At 49.1% G+C, this 16,665-nt stretch overlaps 2 protein-coding genes across 2 annotated transcripts in view; both read right to left on the bottom strand.

The window, feature by feature from the left end:
* Positions 1-1,655: 1,655 nt before the first annotated feature.
* On the bottom strand, positions 1,656-14,315 carry Casq1 (calsequestrin 1). The gene is made up of 11 exons (XM_059280648.1): positions 11,787-14,315; positions 9,919-10,003; positions 8,822-8,922; positions 8,049-8,160; positions 7,655-7,728; positions 7,177-7,307; positions 5,551-5,596; positions 5,119-5,173; positions 4,806-4,906; positions 3,750-3,824; positions 1,656-2,279 (listed from the first exon to the last, which is right to left on the bottom strand). The coding sequence occupies exons 1-11, from the start codon at positions 12,063-12,065 to the stop codon at positions 2,112-2,114; spliced, it is 1,227 nt and encodes a 408-aa protein (XP_059136631.1). The 5' UTR covers positions 12,066-14,315; the 3' UTR covers positions 1,656-2,111.
* A 1,529-nt stretch (positions 14,316-15,844) lies between these two features.
* LOC131925352 (sodium/potassium-transporting ATPase subunit alpha-4) overlaps positions 15,845-16,665 on the bottom strand; it is a 36,430-nt gene continuing 35,609 nt past the window's right edge. Inside the window, exons 22-23 of the mRNA XM_059280649.1 lie at positions 16,449-16,540; positions 15,845-16,161 (exon numbers count right to left, since the gene is read on the bottom strand). Coding sequence (XP_059136632.1) covers positions 16,133-16,161; positions 16,449-16,540 — 121 coding nt within the window. The 3' untranslated portion in view covers positions 15,845-16,132. The remainder of the gene's footprint in view (positions 16,162-16,448; positions 16,541-16,665) is intronic.

The following is a 16,665-nucleotide window of genomic DNA, read 5'->3' as shown; positions in this document are numbered from 1 at the left end:
CTTTAGGGACTGGTACCAGATAGGTGCTTAAAAAGTTGTTTGGTCTGGTACCTTTCACTGACCTATACTAAACAAACCCCATAATATTTTTATGATGTAACCTAACACCCCATTACTTATTAGTTATCCATTAGGTGTGGACAGATTGATGAATGTTTGCTTTCTGTTCTGTATACTTCTGCCGTTTTCTCTACGAGCACTGGCTGCATTTGTCTGTGGAGAGTGAAAACTCTAATCTCAGGGCTCATTTTTCCATACATAGACATCTACTAACATTCCATTGGCTTCACAAAAACTAGTGCAATGCATAATAGGGTGGTACACACCTATCATGTCAAGATTCAGAGTGTTGAGGCAGGAGGGCTCCCATTTTGGGCTACATAGTGATACCCTGTCTAAAAACCACCACAATGTCTATTTAGAAGCTTATTCAGCATTTTGGTTCTTCATGCTCCCAACTTGTCTGTGCTTACTCCCAACTGAACGTATCCTGGGGCGGGGGGGCTTTTTCACAAAACTCCAACAGGTCTAAATCTGATGGATGCTCTTTGTTCAAAAGTCAAAGCCTCTTCATTACCATGACCACCACATGGGTCCAGATTCTCCCCAACTCACTGATTATACAGTCTGATTAGGGGTGGGGCTCCTTGCTTCTGCCTTTGCATCATCTCCCCTCCCCAAGTCGATCCTGGTTCTTGCTACTAGTTGAAATTTTGCCCTTCTACCCAAGTTCATAGGATTTAGTTCAAACACTTGTACAAACCAAACCCATTATGCTAACCCAATCCCATGGCCACAACTTGAGTTCCTCCTCACTTTTCTGACCTCCGGTGCTGCCAAAATGACAAACACACCCTGCTAATGCTTTCGTTTTTTTTTTCCCATCGACCGGAATGTCCCTATCCCAACTCCTTCGCCTCCAGTCAAACCCCACTCTTCAGTTGAAGGTCTTGAAAAGGTTTGCTTCTCTTGTGGGAGTCACCGAGTCCACTTTTATCCCCCTCTCCTACCTTGCTTTTTCATTCTTTCTCTAAAAAAAACATGGGGACAATTCTTTATGCACAAGGCCCTATAGAAATGAAGAGGAAGTCTGGGTTCCTGCCTTCAAGACTCAACTTAGTGGTTGTGTAACTGAAGAACAGTAACCAAAGGTATTAGGTACAAGAATGGAGGTGTACACAGAAAGGGCAACAGGGACCATGGAAGGAGATGGCTGGACCACCAAAGGTCTGGAGAGACCTTACTGAGGAAGACAATGGACTCAGTTGATGTTCAAATAAAGAGCTTCTGGGAGGGCACTGTCCAGCAGCAACATAATGAATTACATATTGCTGTGTTATTCTTTAGTTGTTTAGGGTGCTTGTCTTGACTTTTCAGCAAGGCCAGTCAGCTCAAGAGCAGGGACAGGCCTGGCACTGTCTGTTCCTCCAGAGCCCAACAACAGCACTGGACAAACACCATGTGTTCAGAAAAGGCTCGTTGACTGGAGGCAGATAAATATCCAGCCTTCCCTGGAATAACTGCCCGGAGAGAGCCCCCACCCCTGCTGATCAGCCCCCCAGCTCACTCCTAACAAGGAACTCACAGTTAAATCTCCCATCCAATGGTCACCTCCCTCCTGCCATGAGGGTGAGACTCCAACAACAGACGCTTGCTCATTCTGCCCCAGATCTCTTTATTAAGGCCTTGTGTTTGACCCAAATACATTAACAAAAGATAGGTGAGATATATCCCTGAACACAGTACCTCCTTCCTCCTGGCCAGGGTCAGGACAGTCAGAAAGGTTTAAGATTTGAAAAGTGGGAGACTGTGTTGATAGGAGGGACAGAGAAGAGAGGGCAAGAGAATCAGAAAGTATGGGGAGTAATAGAGAAACAGATCAGAGAAGGTATAGGATAAGAAGTGAGAAAGATGAAAGCTGGTATCTCAGGAAAAGCTGCTCCTTTTCTCGTCAGCGAGGGACACCAGGACCTCAAGCACCCTGTATATAGACCACAGTTGGCCCTATAGTAGAGAATGACCTAGTGTCTCAAGGAGCTCAGGGAAGTGCGTGGATGGTAGGAAGGTACATGTAAAGAGCAAGTGGGGCTGGTAGGTGGTTGCCACAGCAACTAATCATCGTCATCGTCGTCATCGTCATCATCATCATCGTCATCGTCGTCATCATCATCATCCTCTGTGTTGATTTCACCCTCCAGCACATCTTCCAGCCAGTCCTCCAGCTCCTCAGCAGAAGGCAGGTCCTCCTCATTGTCCATCTCCATCCATATGCTGTCCGCCTAGGTGGTGGCACAGGTATGGAATGGAAGCTCAATTTAGTACAGCTCTGGACCTGCCCTCCCGCTCACTGTAATCCGCCCTACATCCCTTCCTTGCCTCTTTCAGTGGCCAGAGAAACTCTCCTGGTGAAGATCAGAGTTAGAATAGTGATGGGTAGGAGTGGAAAGGAAAGGTGAGTTGGGCTAAAGGCCTCCCTTCAGTCTGTCTCCTTTACAGTTGCCGTCCTGAGCTGCTGCGGGCATACATCTCTATCATGTCTGTGATGTGAAAGCGTGATGGCTGCTCACGGCCAATGGAATCAAGTCAGATGCCAACACTCTGGGATTTTCATAAAATGAATTGTCTAGTAATAGCTTCAGTGATCTTAAACTCTAAAACTCAAACCTGTTATTCACTCTTTTTGCTGTCTTTTTGTTGGTAGTGGTGTTATTTTTTTACTTTTTTTTTTTATGATAACGATATGCTCTTGATGGCGCACACCTTTAATCCCAGCACTCGGGAGGCAGAGGCAGGTCGATCTCTGAGTTTAAGACAGACCTGGCCAGGACAGCCAGGGCTATATATTAAAGACAAACAAACAAACAAAAAACCCTGTCTCAAATGCCCCCCCCCCCCAAAAAAAAAGTATACTTGCTGTATAGCCTTAGCTGGCCGGCCCCATAGTCTGCTGTGTGACCCAGGCTGGCTTTGAACTCACTGAAGTAAGGACTCCAGCCTTTGCCTCTGCAGTGCTTAGATTACAGGCATGTACCACCATGCCTGACTTTGCTTTTGTCCTGGGAGCACTCTCTACTCTCAGTTTGGAGATTCGCATTGGCCCCTCATTGAAATCTTGTACACTACACGATCTCCATTGTAATGCTACTTTCTCTTCAACTCAACTCTGGGTCTCTCAAGCAGAAGTCACAGCCTTGCTAGCATTTTATTTGTATTATAAAATTTTCCAGAGCTAGCCTCACGATGAATGGGATAATATACGCATTCCATCAGACTGAGGATACCATGAAAACAGAGGCTGCCCTACTCAATTCAGCTCAACAAATACGTATCTGCTAGAAAAGATAGGCTGCTAAAAGGCAAGTTCTCGATGCCAGTGAGCTCCAAGGGTGCCATAGAAGGAGTAATTCCTGAGAGAAACTTAACAGAGGACAAAGAAGTTGAACTGGACTTGGAAGAATGACCACGTGATTCCAGCAAGTGGATGATTCAAATGCTCAGGTCATGTGTTCCCACCCCCACAGGTCCAGCCATTAGATCAGAATGTCTCCCGCTCTTGGACAGTGTTTGCTTCCTAGTTAGCAGCAGTGTGGAAGAGAACTAGCTATACTGAGACGCTGGTGCTCTGTGGAAGGCCATACCACCCTAACCACACCCCGTCTCATCTGATCATGGAAGCAAGGTTGAGCCTGGTCAGTACTTGGGTGGAAGATGATCTGGTGCATAGCCAGGGATGAGGAAAGGAAACTCACATCTGTGACATTGACAACTCCTATTTGTGGAGCTGACAAGTCAATGTCAAACGTCTTCTCCCAGTACGGAACCAGCTGTGGAGAGAACCAAATACATCAACTTAACAAAAGGTAGGAGTACACAAGTCCATCCGAGGATGAGAGTTGGGCCAGGGATAAAAGGAGGCAGGATGAACTGGCAATGAATGAAGGGCAGCCTAACCATGGACCCACAAGCTTGTAGGGAAAGCTAATCAGTGAAAGAGTAGAAACCTCCAAGCAGAAAGATGAGGAAGGCAGTTTCTCCCTTGGGAGGAGAAGTAGAACAGAAACCCTGCTTTGTTCCTGGGTCTGCTTATGATTGGCTGCTTTGTTCCTGGGTCTGCTTATGATTGGCTGCTTTGTTCCTGGGTCTGCTTATGATTGGCTGTGTACCTTCGGGCAACTCACTTATCTCTGCAGAGCCCTTAGTTCCTACATCTCTCTTTTGTTAAGATTTATTTTTCTTATTTTTACTTATACGTGTTTGTGTGAGTGTTTACCTTGTGTGTACATACCTTCAGAAGAGGTATGGATCCCTTATAACTGAACAATCACCATACATGGGTGCTGAGAACTGAACTCAGGTCCTCTGGATGAGCAGCACATGCTCTAACCTCTGAGCCATCTCTCCAGCCCAGTTCCTACATGTCTTAACATAAGCACTTTTTCCTGGCAATCATCAGTATTCTGTCACATTCCTGCTTGCTCATTTAACAATAAATGTTAGATGTTGGGGGGTTCCCACATGTTGTGCTATATCCAGCTGCTCACCAGAGTACTGCTTTTCAGCTCTGGTACCTAATTACCTGTCCCCGTCTCATCTGGGAATCACATATTATGTCCCATGCAATTCACTTCTCATCCCTGTTCCCCTTGCTCAGGATGCCCTCTGTGTCTACATCACTCATGATCATGCAGCAGGCATAACTTTCTGGGTCCCCAACTAGGATGTAGGGATAGGAATTCTGAAACAAAAAAGTCGTCCCAGGCCAAGTCCCCACATTAGGATCTCAGTGCTTGAGGAGGGCCTCTTACCAGTGGGAAGTCATCAGGGTCAATCCAGATGATACTAAGGTCAGGGTTCTCGGTGTTGTCTTGAGCCACAGCCTTGAGAGTCTCTAAGAACTCGTAACCATCTTGGAAGGAGCAGAAGCAAGAAAAGTGAGGTGGAGCAGAGAGGAAAGGGAGACAGGAATCCAGGCCTGTTTCCTCTCTTCCTACACTAACACATTTCAAGCCTCAGGCTGCTTGCAAACTCCCGGGAATGCCTTCCCTGGGGGCTTGTGATGCAAGAAACATACCACCCACCCCTGGCTTCCCCCAGGCCACCTCAGGGCTCCTTCCTCACCAGGATCAGCTTCCTCTGCAAAGGCCACAATGTGGATTCCATCCAGATCATCCTCCTGTTGGAGGATGAGGAGAGGAGCAGGGTTAGAGCTGGGGCAGACCTTACTCTACTCCTGGCCAGCCGCTTGGTGCTTGAGTCCAAATCACGGAATGCCAGCTTGTATTTTCATGGGGGTGACTCTTTTCTGAGTGATACCCTTTCAACTCTGGGAATCCCTTTACCCTCAGAGTTTGAAAGCCTTGTCATATTCATTCACTTATGCCTGTCATCTGAGATGCGTTCTTCAGTACAAAAACCTTGACTGAGATACTGCTCTTTTCTCTTTTTTTTTTCTTTTTCTTTTTCCCTAGCTGAAGGCACAGGAAGAGCAGGGAGAGCCATTTCTAAGGTCCTGGTTCTTTCTAAGCACCAGGTCCTGGGAGAGGTACTCACCCAGGTCTCATACATACTCTCAGGCTTCAGTTTCCTCAGAGTCGATCTGGAAGAGAGACAGAGGGTCCCTACTCAGTGGGTGAGAAGAACATCTCCCTCCAAAATGTCCCTACAGCTGAAGCCACCTCTGGGTCAGGCCTAGGGCATAGTCAGCTTGTATCCCAGAACAAAGCCAGCTAGCAAATCTAAGCTCTGGGCATCAGGCCTGGGTCATTTCATGGCTGCTAAACAATGGTTAGTGGGAAGGGAATGGCTGGAAGAGAGACTTTGTGGGGGAAAGGTAAGAACTGGCTATCAGGGTAGTCCTTTATTTTTTCTTTCACTCATTCAATAAAATTGTCAGCCTGGACTCAATAGAATTACATGCCTAATGTGTGCCAGCCCCTGGGTTCACTTCCTGGTACCGGGAGCGGGGAGGGGCTGAGATATTCTGTAAGTACTGAGTTAGGTATTGGCTAGAGTTAAACTATGCAAACACATCTTGCCCCAGTGAAAGAGGCCAGAATCTAGTGGGAGAGAGTAAGTGGTATTTAGACTGATGAGTGGGTACTTCTAGCTGTGGAGTCACATGAAGGGAGAGAATGATGTGTGAGTGTACGGCAGGATTGCTCAGCACCGCTGTAGGACGCTTAGTAGGATCTCTGACTTCTAATTACCGAATACCAGCAACACTCCTCACAGCCAAAAATGTCCTGGAAACATTGCCTAACAGCCACTGGGAGGCAAAATTCTTGCCCCTCTACCTCTGTTGACAGTTGCTAGTGTCGCAAATAAGCAAAGGTATAGGACTGAGTTAAGGCTTAAATCCCAGTTCTGACTCTTCTTCCCCTTGACGCCTCTTTCACTGAGGATGGTAAAAGAATTAAATTTAACAATGGAGAGAAGGTGCTTTATAAGCCCCTGGTCAGAACACAGGCACTCACTACTCCTTTGTTGACAAATTACTTAAATCATAATCAGCCCCACAGTCCAATACACATTTCCAGAGGACTTTCTCTGTATAGGGCTCAGAGCTAAGTTCTGGGGTACAAAATATAATGCAGAACTACTAGTATATCAGTGAGCACCAATGCCCAGAAGTGTATTCATCTCCAGTGGAGGCTGTCTTCCAGGTGGGCTTAAGTTTCCCAGCCCACCTCACAGACTGGTTGGTGTTCTAGCCCCAGGAGGAACCTGCCTCACTGTAGAGAGCCGTGCACGGCCGTGCCTCAAAGATGGCGCAGCGTCTGGCTTCTGCCTTCCCGATGGCAGATGCTCCTTATTTGGCTAAGGCTAGGATCTGGCTTGCTTCTGCACACCTGGACCTAATCTGGCTTGCTTGTGTATGTCTGACCCTAGCGGCATTGTCCACGTGGCACCACGGGGTTGATTGCCCAGTGGCTATAAAAGGGCGTGGGCTGGCTTTAGGGGTGTGTGTGTGAGAGAGAGAGAGAGAGAGGGAGAGAGGGAGAGAGGGAGAGAGTGAGAGTGAGAGAGAGAGAGAGAGAAGAAGAAAAGACTTTCCCCGGGGTCAGAAGATTGTTCAAGGTTCCTGAATAAACTGCTTAGAGAAGAGCCTGGCGTCGCGTCGTCCTTGCTGGTCGAGGCGGAGGCGACACCTCACTAAGAGGGTTGCTCAGTCCTCACCTCCTGTGCTCCTCCACGAAGTTGACAATCTCCTCTTCACTGTTGGGTTTGTCTGGGATGGTCACAGGCTCGTCCATGAAAGCCTCATAGAAATCAATCTCATTCATCTTCAGGGTCAGCTTCTTTGCCACCTTTGAGGAAGCAGACAAGAGTTGTGGAGTAGGAGATGCAGGGTCAGGGTAAGAACCAGCATAAAGGAGGAGCAAGCTGCAGAAAAGGAGTCAGAAAGTGTGGGTCTGTGTCACTACCACAGTGGCTCTGGGGGAGTGTCTTCTCTGGGTTAATTTACCATGACAAAGGTGGGTTAGACAATCCAGTGCCCCTCTTCCCTTCAAGTCTATAGGAGAAGGAAGGGATGAGTTTGGGGTGGAGAGTACCAGCATGTAGAATGGGACCAAGACCCCATCAATTTTGGGAGAGAAACCGGGGTGCAACTTAAGAATGTAGGGGGACCCAATATGACTACAGGGAAGAGAACCTTGCTGTCGAAGGTAGCGAAGAAAGGGATGTAGGGATGAAACTCTTCAGCTGCATCCTCGTAGGCTTTGTAATCTGAAGGGGAAGAAGGGATAGTCATTCTCAGGATCTGCCAGAGAATCATCCCCTTGGCTTCTCTGCAGATCTTTCTTGACATGTGGGTCACAGAATGAGACCCATCCCCTCTAACCTCCAGTTCTCTGAGAATAATAGAATTGTAGAGGAAGTGGTGGAATGCGGGGTGGGGGGTGTCTGAGAATGCCTCAGAGGACAGGGAGATAGGACAGATGAGGGAGCGGACCATCAGAAGGGAAGAGAGGGACAGGAAGTTCAGAGCCAAAGAAGGCAGGAGGGCATGCAGGGTCAGAGAGGGGAGCGGTGGAGCTGTTACCCACGCTCTGAGTCTTTGCTCTTGAAGTAGCCAATGAGTTTGATCTCATCCTCGATATTCTCAAATGCCTGCAGCTCCCGTTCACCTTCAATCAATTCCACAGGGTCTTCCAAGACCTGGAAGAACAAGACCATTGAGGAGACCATTTCTGTTCTCACTGATAGGATCCAAAGAGGCATGGAGGGGAAAGATAGGAGACTAGAAGAGGAGCCAGATGTTGGTAGAGGGTGGGTATGTGGCCCGTGTGTTGTACACTGCTAACGGTATATGTGTGTGTGGTCTAGGTGTTGTGCAATGTGTGTGATGTGTATATTCTGTATCTTCTGTTTGGCATGGGATATATGTTCGTGATATGTTGTTGTATGTATATGTGTGGTTTATTTATGGGTCTGATGTGCATGGTATATGTCTGATATAAATTGTCTATGTTGCATGTTATGTGTGATATATGTGTGTTGTATGTCTTGTGTGCTACCTATGAGTGCATTGGATGTATGTTGTGTGTTTGGTATATGTGGTACATATAGATGATGTGTGTTATATGTTGTTTGAGCACTTATGTATGGTATGTGTATTTTTTTGTGTGCACTGTGTCTGATCTATGTGATATGTATGTGATATCTATTGTATGTTGCATGTGGTATGTGTGCAGCCTATGCAGTATATGTGTGTCGGGTTTGCAGTGTCTATGGAGTGTGTGTGTAGGGTGTAGGGTAGATTAATAGGGACTAAGGGGCTTTGGAAATGTCAAGGCTCTCAGGCTCAGGGAACCCTTACATCAAGCAGAAATTCCACCAGAGTGTCCGCAGAAAATTCGCCATCATACTCGATGACTTCATCTCCTTTAAACACGTAAACACTGTCCTCTTCAGTTAGTCCTAAGGAACGCATGGGAGGTGAGCTATGACCCCAGCCTTCCCTGAGTCTAACTTCTGGTTACAACCCACTTGATAACCCAGTGGACTCATCCTCCTCCACCTCTCCATTTCTCTCCCCCACCCATCTTCAACAATCCCTTAAACCCTGCATCGTTCGCTAGCCTCACAGCTGAGTAGGCTAAGAGGCTGGGGCAAGGAGGTGGGTGGAGGGAGCAGGTGGGGTTTGAGGGGAGGAAACAGGAAAGATGCGGATTCTAGCAACACGGCTCCTTGCTCTGCCTAGACAGACAGGGACGAATATTCCTGCCAGCAGCCTCTCTAACTACTGCCGTCCCGATGACTTGTTGCTACTACCCTTCCCCCATCCACATCCGGTGTCCAGCCTGTGCTGCCGCCTGGTGGCGGGTGATGTAACATCTGGGCTCTGCTAAGAGGGGGGAGGGGGAGAGAGAGGAATGGAGGAGGGAAGGGGGAGGGAAGTGGGGCGGAGTTGAAAAAGGACTTTGTAGAAGGTTTCTCTGCTATACCTGTATTCCTTGATTTCCCCTTTCCTTCCAACACTAGCTGTGTTTCCTTCTCTTCCCTCAGTTGTGTGTGTGTGTGTGTGTGTGTGTGTGTGTGTGTGTGTGTGTGTTTGAATTATTTAGGTTACTTTACAAAGCAAAGTATCTACCTGCATTCTTTTGTTTCACTATGTAACCCAGGAGGCTTTAAGCCCACAATACTGCTGTCTCATCCAAGTATGACAAGAAGGAGCCACCATGCCCACCCTCATGCCCATCCTTTGCCATTTTCTAGATAAGCATAAAGAAGGCCACCTCTCCACCCCACTCCATCTCATTCTGGGATTGGAGCATGCATAGGTCTCTATACAGAATAGCCCCTGATCTCAGACTCCCCACTTCAGAATAGATACGGTAGAAGAGCTCCTGAGCCCCTCAGGTCCCCCCAAGCCCTCCACCTAGGCCTCTCTGGTCTTACCCCCCCCCCCCTTACCTAGTTTCTTGGCCACAGCTGCATCCTTCTCAGAGTCCACCAGGCCGAAGCCAACACCCTTGTCTTCTAGGACTTGGGCTGCTAACTGGAAGAAGAAGTCAGAATTAAAATTAGCCCCTAGCATTCTGATTAACCCCTTCCCCATGTAATGCTTTCCCATCATCAGGACAACTGAGAGACAGGAAGCTCAAACATTGACCTTGATCATTTGTTAAGATCCAGACTATTCCCGGACACCCTATAATCTTAGCCTGTCTTTGATTCAATTTTTTTTTTTTTTTTAATGAACATTTGTGTTTTGCCTGCATGTATGTCTGTGTGAGGGTGTCGAGTCCCTTGGATCTGGAGTTACAGTTGTGAGCTGCCATGTGGGTACTGGGAATTGAACCCGGAGCCTTTGGAAGAGTGGTCAGTGCTCTTAACCTCGGAGCCATCTCTCCAGCCCTTTGATTCAGCTTTTTAAAAGATCAAGCGTGTTTACTGCTCATTGCAATGTTCCTGAGGGAAGCTGAGGAGTCTCACCTTCCATGAAAGGCTGGGTGGGCCCTGCCTTCCATCCTAATCAAAGGCCAAACTCAGCATAGGGGAATTTGGGATCCTCAAGTAACTCCCAAAGTGAGAACAGTGGAGGATGGGGGCGAGGGGAGCCGGCCATGCTGTTGAGGGGTGGGAAAGGCCAGACAGTCAAGAGGTCACCGTGCATCACCCCCGGAGGGAGAGCTACTGGCGGAAACTCAGCAGCACCCATCTCCTTCCTGTAGCATCTAGCCAGTCACACAGGCTGGTCACCATCCCACAAGCCTCCCCACCCAGCACTGCACCCTGATTCTTTCTGCCATGGGCATACTTTGCAGCAGGACCCCACCCAGCACTGCAGCACACTGATTCTTAGGGGAACGGAAGGGCGGGTGGCAGGTGGATGGCAGAGGCTACTGAGCACTCAGGATAAAAATACTTGGCTCATTAATCAGACAGCGGTTTCCAGAGCCCGACAAGGCTCACAAAAATGCAGGCCTGGGGCCTGGTGTCTTATACTGAAATATTCCAAGCTCTATACAAAGTGGGGCCTCTCTGTATCACCGAGCCAGAGCAGGGCCAGGGAAGTTCAAACAGGGAAACACAGACATATCCCAGCCCCCTTAAGGACGTGTGTGGCCATGCATCCCAATTGCAAAGCTTCCTTCCTCCTGTTTTTTTGTATTAATCGTCTCTACTGTGGGGAAAGTCAGATTGGGGGCGGGGGGGGGGGGGAGAAATCTCTTCTCTGAAAGAAAAGATGGGGAAAGCATGCCGAAGCCTTCCTCAACCACAGGCATTTTCTAGTGAGGACTTCTGTTTGACCCAGTAGGGACAAAAGAGGAATTGGAGGAGGCAGAGGGACTGGGGGGGGGGGGGGGCATGGGAGGCCTCTGGAAGATATTCAACTATATAGTCACCTAACTATGTAGTCATTTAACTATGTAGTCAGTTATAGGTAAATAAAATGTCAATCATGTTTACATTCCTGCTGTTTGGGTATTGGAGAACAGCACCAAGAGTGTGAGAGGAGCATATTTTGGCTAGGAGAATATATACTGGTGGTATGGGAACGCAATGCATAGTACTGCACACAGCCCTCCTCCCTCCATCCCAGCCAAACCTAGTACCCTGCCTCCTACAGTACAGAGCAGGCAGACCCCTACAGCTCTTGTACCAAAAGGCTAGGACCTTGGTCCCTGAGTCTCTTTCTTTTGGCTAAGGCCACATTCCAGGCATGCTCTCTGTGAGGACAAAGACCCTGTGATGCTCTTACCCCAGCCGCCACCCTCAGACATGGGGCTCACAGAGGGGACTGGGCATGCTCTTCCGGCCTGCTCTGCTCTACTCACCTCCAGGATTAGCTCCTCCATCTCAAACTGTCTTTGGGAGGCCTTGTCGTCCTCAGGGGGCTCATGGTAGAGGAGGGCCAGCACCTCATACTTCTTGAACACATTCTTGTAGTTCTTTGCATTCACATTGATCACACGGTCCACACCATCGTATTCAGGGAAGTCCAGCCCTTCCTCCCCCTGGACCCCTGACTTGGGTGTCCCTAGCACCAGTACAAACAGCAGTGCCAGCCTCAGCTTGGCCACTGCCCTGGCCCCCATCCTGTCGGTAGCTCTCATGAAGGTAGTGGGATCTGGGTCTGCTCTCCTGGTTCAGAGGAGGTTTAGCTGAGACAGGGAGGTACCCCTGGATACAGAATCCTGAGTTAGGGGCTCCAGGTGGGGGTGGGGTAGGGAGTGGGCCAGAGCAGTGGACAGAGGACACTGCTGGGTCCCGGAGAAACTGCCTGCCGATAGGGCCAAGTGAAAAAGGGTCAGGAGGAGGGACGGGGCAGGGGCGGGCAGGGAACCGGAGCTGCCCCTTGAAATTGGCACCCCTCCGTCCCCACCTGGTCCTGTCTAAATATGTCTCTGTGGTTGGCAGGAGAGATGGATAACCTTCTGAGGCCAGGACAGCTCCATGAGAGCCTGAATCCTCCCGCCTCCTACACCTCTTCCCTAGGCTCCCAACAGCTCCTTCCTTCCCCCTCCCCCAGTGTCCAGGGCTCCTCAGCCCCTGGCCCCACGCGGGCCTAAGAGCTCATCGCCATATTAAGAAAGAGAAAGGGAGAGATGCCGGATCTAAAAATAAGATCAGATGAGTTAGGGGTAAGTGAAGCCGGGGCTGGAGGAGGGGAGGTGTAGGGGTAACCGGGGATCCCAGGGTAGGACAAGGCTAATCAGAAAGAAATGTAGGTGAAGAGGAGTTTGGGTCAGAGGCTAAACTGAAAATACAAGATGAAATGGGGGTGGGGGGAAACGTGGTATTTCTTCTGACTCGTAAAATCTGGCGATCGTCTATAGGTAAAGTCTATTTCTTTGATCTTATGGAGGGGGGGGGGGCATAAAAGTGCATTCCAGGCTCCAGGAAAGAAACCCCCTGCAGTTCCCTTTAAAGAACGTGGACCAAGGATGAGATCACTCTCTGAATAAAAGATGGAGTGGAGTCCAAGACCAGAGACCTGGCTCAGCTCCAGTCTGTTTCCTTTGCCTCACTCAACAGTCCTAACTCAGGAATGCAGGGGGAAGGACAGGGCTGGCCCATACTCCATCCTGTAGGGATGTGGACCTGGGCTTTCTCTGCGTGTGAGGACCACTTTGAGGAAGGGACTGCTGCTTGGCTGCTTCCTCTGAATGTTCTCTGCCCTGATCCTGTGGGACTCCGTTTCTAGGACATGGTGGGCTGAGAGGATTCCCCAGGTTGCATGATTCTAAAGAGAGCTAATAGCTACCATTTATTCCTATGTCTTTGATAAGGCACAGATGATCCGGTATACACATGGGAAAAATCAACATGAGGTAAACAGGAAGAGGTGGGCCCTGTGCCCTTACCCAAGGCTGTAGATTAAGTCTGTGAATCTGAGACCCAAAGCAGAGCTGGAGGTGTGAAAGCTGTAATTTCAGGCTCCTAGCTTGGAGGTGAAGAGTTGAATTTAGCTTTAAATGTCCAGCAAGACCCCTTTTATGGCCTTCTAGGGCTCATACTATATAGGTAAACTGAGGCTCAAGGGATATCATGGAGAAATCACATTAAAGTCAGCCTTCCTTGTCCCCTGTGCATGATATTTCTCATTCTAGAAGGATAGTGTTTATTGTGCATCTAAGGTAGAAACATGAAGTTTCATTAGCTGAATAACTTCTTCCGTTGCCATGGGGCAGACCTTATGCAGCTAACTTAACATTCTTAAGAACATAGCAGGAATGGGTACAAGAGGGACAGCTGTCCCTGGAGCAGGAGACGCCAGAGACAGCCCAAGCATGGCACTGGAGTTGGGGAGATCCCAAAATCCTGTCTCTTGATCTCCCAGGAGAGTGCCTGATGTGCCAGGCAGAGCTTAGGACCCTGGCTGCAAAGGCCACCCAGGAGGGATGGGCAGGCCTGTTCATGAGGAGATCCAGCCTTGGTGTCTTGTCTCTGCAGGGTTCTTGGGGAGAGGTAAATGTCTGAGCAGACAATGGAGAACTAGATTTCTTCCATTATGAATTGGATTTTTGGAATGAGACGGGACTCCGTGGTGACCCTGGCCCCTTCAGCTCCTCCTATGTGGTCACCACTCGCCAGTGGTGGTGGCCCTTTCTGGTTCCATTTCCACCCTTCACCTCTTCAGCTCCTACGTCACTTCTCTAAGCCTCCTCTCTCTGTGCTTCACTCTACTGTCTACTCAGCCCCCTTCCTTCCAGGCTCCCTGTGTGCAGGCCCCTGGATTTAACACGCCTCAGCCAGCCGTATCAAATGACCCTGAGTTGGGGCGTCAGTATTTTTAACCCACCAGACACTCAAAGCTCCTCACTACTGAAACTTGAGGAGCTGGTCCCTCCGCCTCCCCCTCCCCATCTCACTCACATACCTCCCCACCTCTGCTTCCATCTTCCAGGGTCTGTTTCAGCCCTGTCAGCACCCAGGGTGGACCCCAGACTGATATAGCTCTGTCCCCAGGAGACCTTGTGTTGGAAGAGGAAAGGAGTGGAAAGAAACCTCTGAGCAAGGGGCCAGATACAGAGAAAAGGGGCCTGGCTACACCTTCCAATGGGAAAGGGTTTCGTTTTGTTTTCTGCCAGCGTGCAATAGAGCTCATGCTCTAGATCCACACTCCTCTACCGTTATCCCATTTACTTTTTGTTTTGCTTGTAACCGTGTTTGGTCCCAGTGACCACTGTAAGACTAGTTGGAAAAGTGGTTAGTGGTAAAAGTTCCTGAATGAGGTTCTAGTTCTTCTACGAAACAGAGTGGAGTGGTGGGAATAGAGTTCTGAGAACTAATGGTGGGTCCGTCCTTGTCGAGATGCCAGGAGGTGTGCAGGTTGCACATACATGTGTTGCATTTTGGTAACAGCTGCTGATTTTCAGTGTTCCTCAGCATTCCTCTGTATCATTGGGGCAGGGAGCTCTAAAAGGGACCTGAGAATAACTGGGAGTCATATTGCAAAGCAGAGGTGCTCACTGAGCAGAAACGAGTGCATGAAGGGGAAGACAAGGTGGGGAGGAACCTAGGCAGGAGGGTGGGTGGGTAGGAGTGAGGCTCCTTGCACCTTTTCACTAAGATCATACCAGTAAAGCTCGGGTCCAGGGCTCAGGGTGTAGCTCAGCGATACAGTATTTGCTCAGCATGCGTATAGCCTGTCTCAAGGTTATACCAGACAGAAAAGGCTAAAGAATGGGATAGGATAGAGATGTTCTGATGACTAATGGGCAGGGACCACCAGTCTACCCTAGAGGAGGGACCCCCCCCCCCAATGTGACCATTCCCAAGTCATTGAACCTTGCTGGACCTGATATTGTTAGGTCTCTTTTAGAGCAAGGACTGTATGGCCTGTAGTCTGGTCTCAGGAAATCCAAGTCAGAGTCTAGATTATTTGGCCCCATAAGTCCCAATGTGGGTACAGATATGGGTGCTATGATACCTCTACAAGATGTAGCTCAAAAAAAAATGTAGCTCAGCTGGTCTTCTCTTGTCTCCTTTTCATTAGCTGGTTCTAGCTAGACTTTGGGGGTATCCTCTTGTCCCTTATACTGACAAGACATCGGAGATTGATCTTAAAATGGGAAATACTCTTTAGCAACAAATATGCTTAATCTTCTGTTTTTAAAGGCAGGATCTCACTGTGTAGCCCTGCCTGGCCTGGAATTCGTCATGTAGACAGGTTGGCCTCAAATTCACAGAAATCTACCTGCCTCTACCCTCCAAGTACTGGTATTAAGGGTATGTGCCACCACATCCAGCCCCAGATGCTTCATTCTAGTACCTTCTCAGCCTCCTCTCAGGTCCCTGGAGGTCTCCCTTGCCCAGTCACAGTGTAGGTGTAGGAAGGGAGCTTTATAGCACCCTCTGTTCCCCCCAAACCAGACTTCTACACACTGAGTTAGGTGAGGGCTGTTCCAAACATTTACTCTCTAGACTGTCTGTTGGATGTAACAAGACTGTGCACCTCCTCGCCCGGCTCCAGGCAGAGCAGGCTGGGCTTTCCCCACCCCACCTCATCTCCTACCAGATGCTCTTGGTCCAGCCCCAGGAATGCTGATCTGTCTCATCCAGAGTAAATCCAACCCAGTGTCTCTGCCCCCCGCTCAGCTTTATCTTAGATGTCATGTCACACTTAGTCTCGGCTTTTATGAGACCAGTGTCATGTGAAGAGCTTCCTCTGCTGCATTTAGTAGTATGTCTCCTTCTCCAGCCATCCTGTGGAGAAGAGACAAAGCGAACCGAGGGGGTCATCAGGAGAGGTTGTGCAGGAGAGCTCAGCAGAAGGGCAGATAAGGGGCAGGTGGAAAGCCTGCCTCATGGAACAGGGCCCTTGAGCACTGGGAGGACCATGTGGAGTCAGGAGTAGAGGACAAGGGTCCAGGAAGAGCAAAGGATAGACAGTGAGGGAAAGAAAGCCAGTGGGTCTGGAGGAGCCAGATGGGATAGGACAGCTCTCTAGAGTGTTATTGACCACTTAAGAGTGAGATCCAGGGCAGCCTTACCACCAGGCCGTCGACGGATGATGAGTTTTCTGAATTCGTCATAGATGAAGATGAGAATACTGTAGGGAATGGCACAGAACCACCAGTTTATCCTGCAGAGAGCAAGCGTTGGTCAGTGTGGCTGAAGATACAGGGGCCAGAGAAGGGTAAGCAGCAATGGCGCATGGGAACTCCAGAGACTGAGCTGGGTGCTGGAGATGAGGAGGTGAACTGAGAC

The sequence above is a fragment of the Peromyscus eremicus genome, chromosome 15 (genome assembly GCF_949786415.1).
Source record: "Peromyscus eremicus chromosome 15, PerEre_H2_v1, whole genome shotgun sequence".
In the NCBI taxonomy this organism is placed as follows: domain Eukaryota; kingdom Metazoa; phylum Chordata; class Mammalia; order Rodentia; family Cricetidae; genus Peromyscus; species Peromyscus eremicus.
The sequence above is the reverse complement of the archived record's forward strand: the minus strand, read 5'-3'. Positions and strand labels throughout refer to the sequence as shown.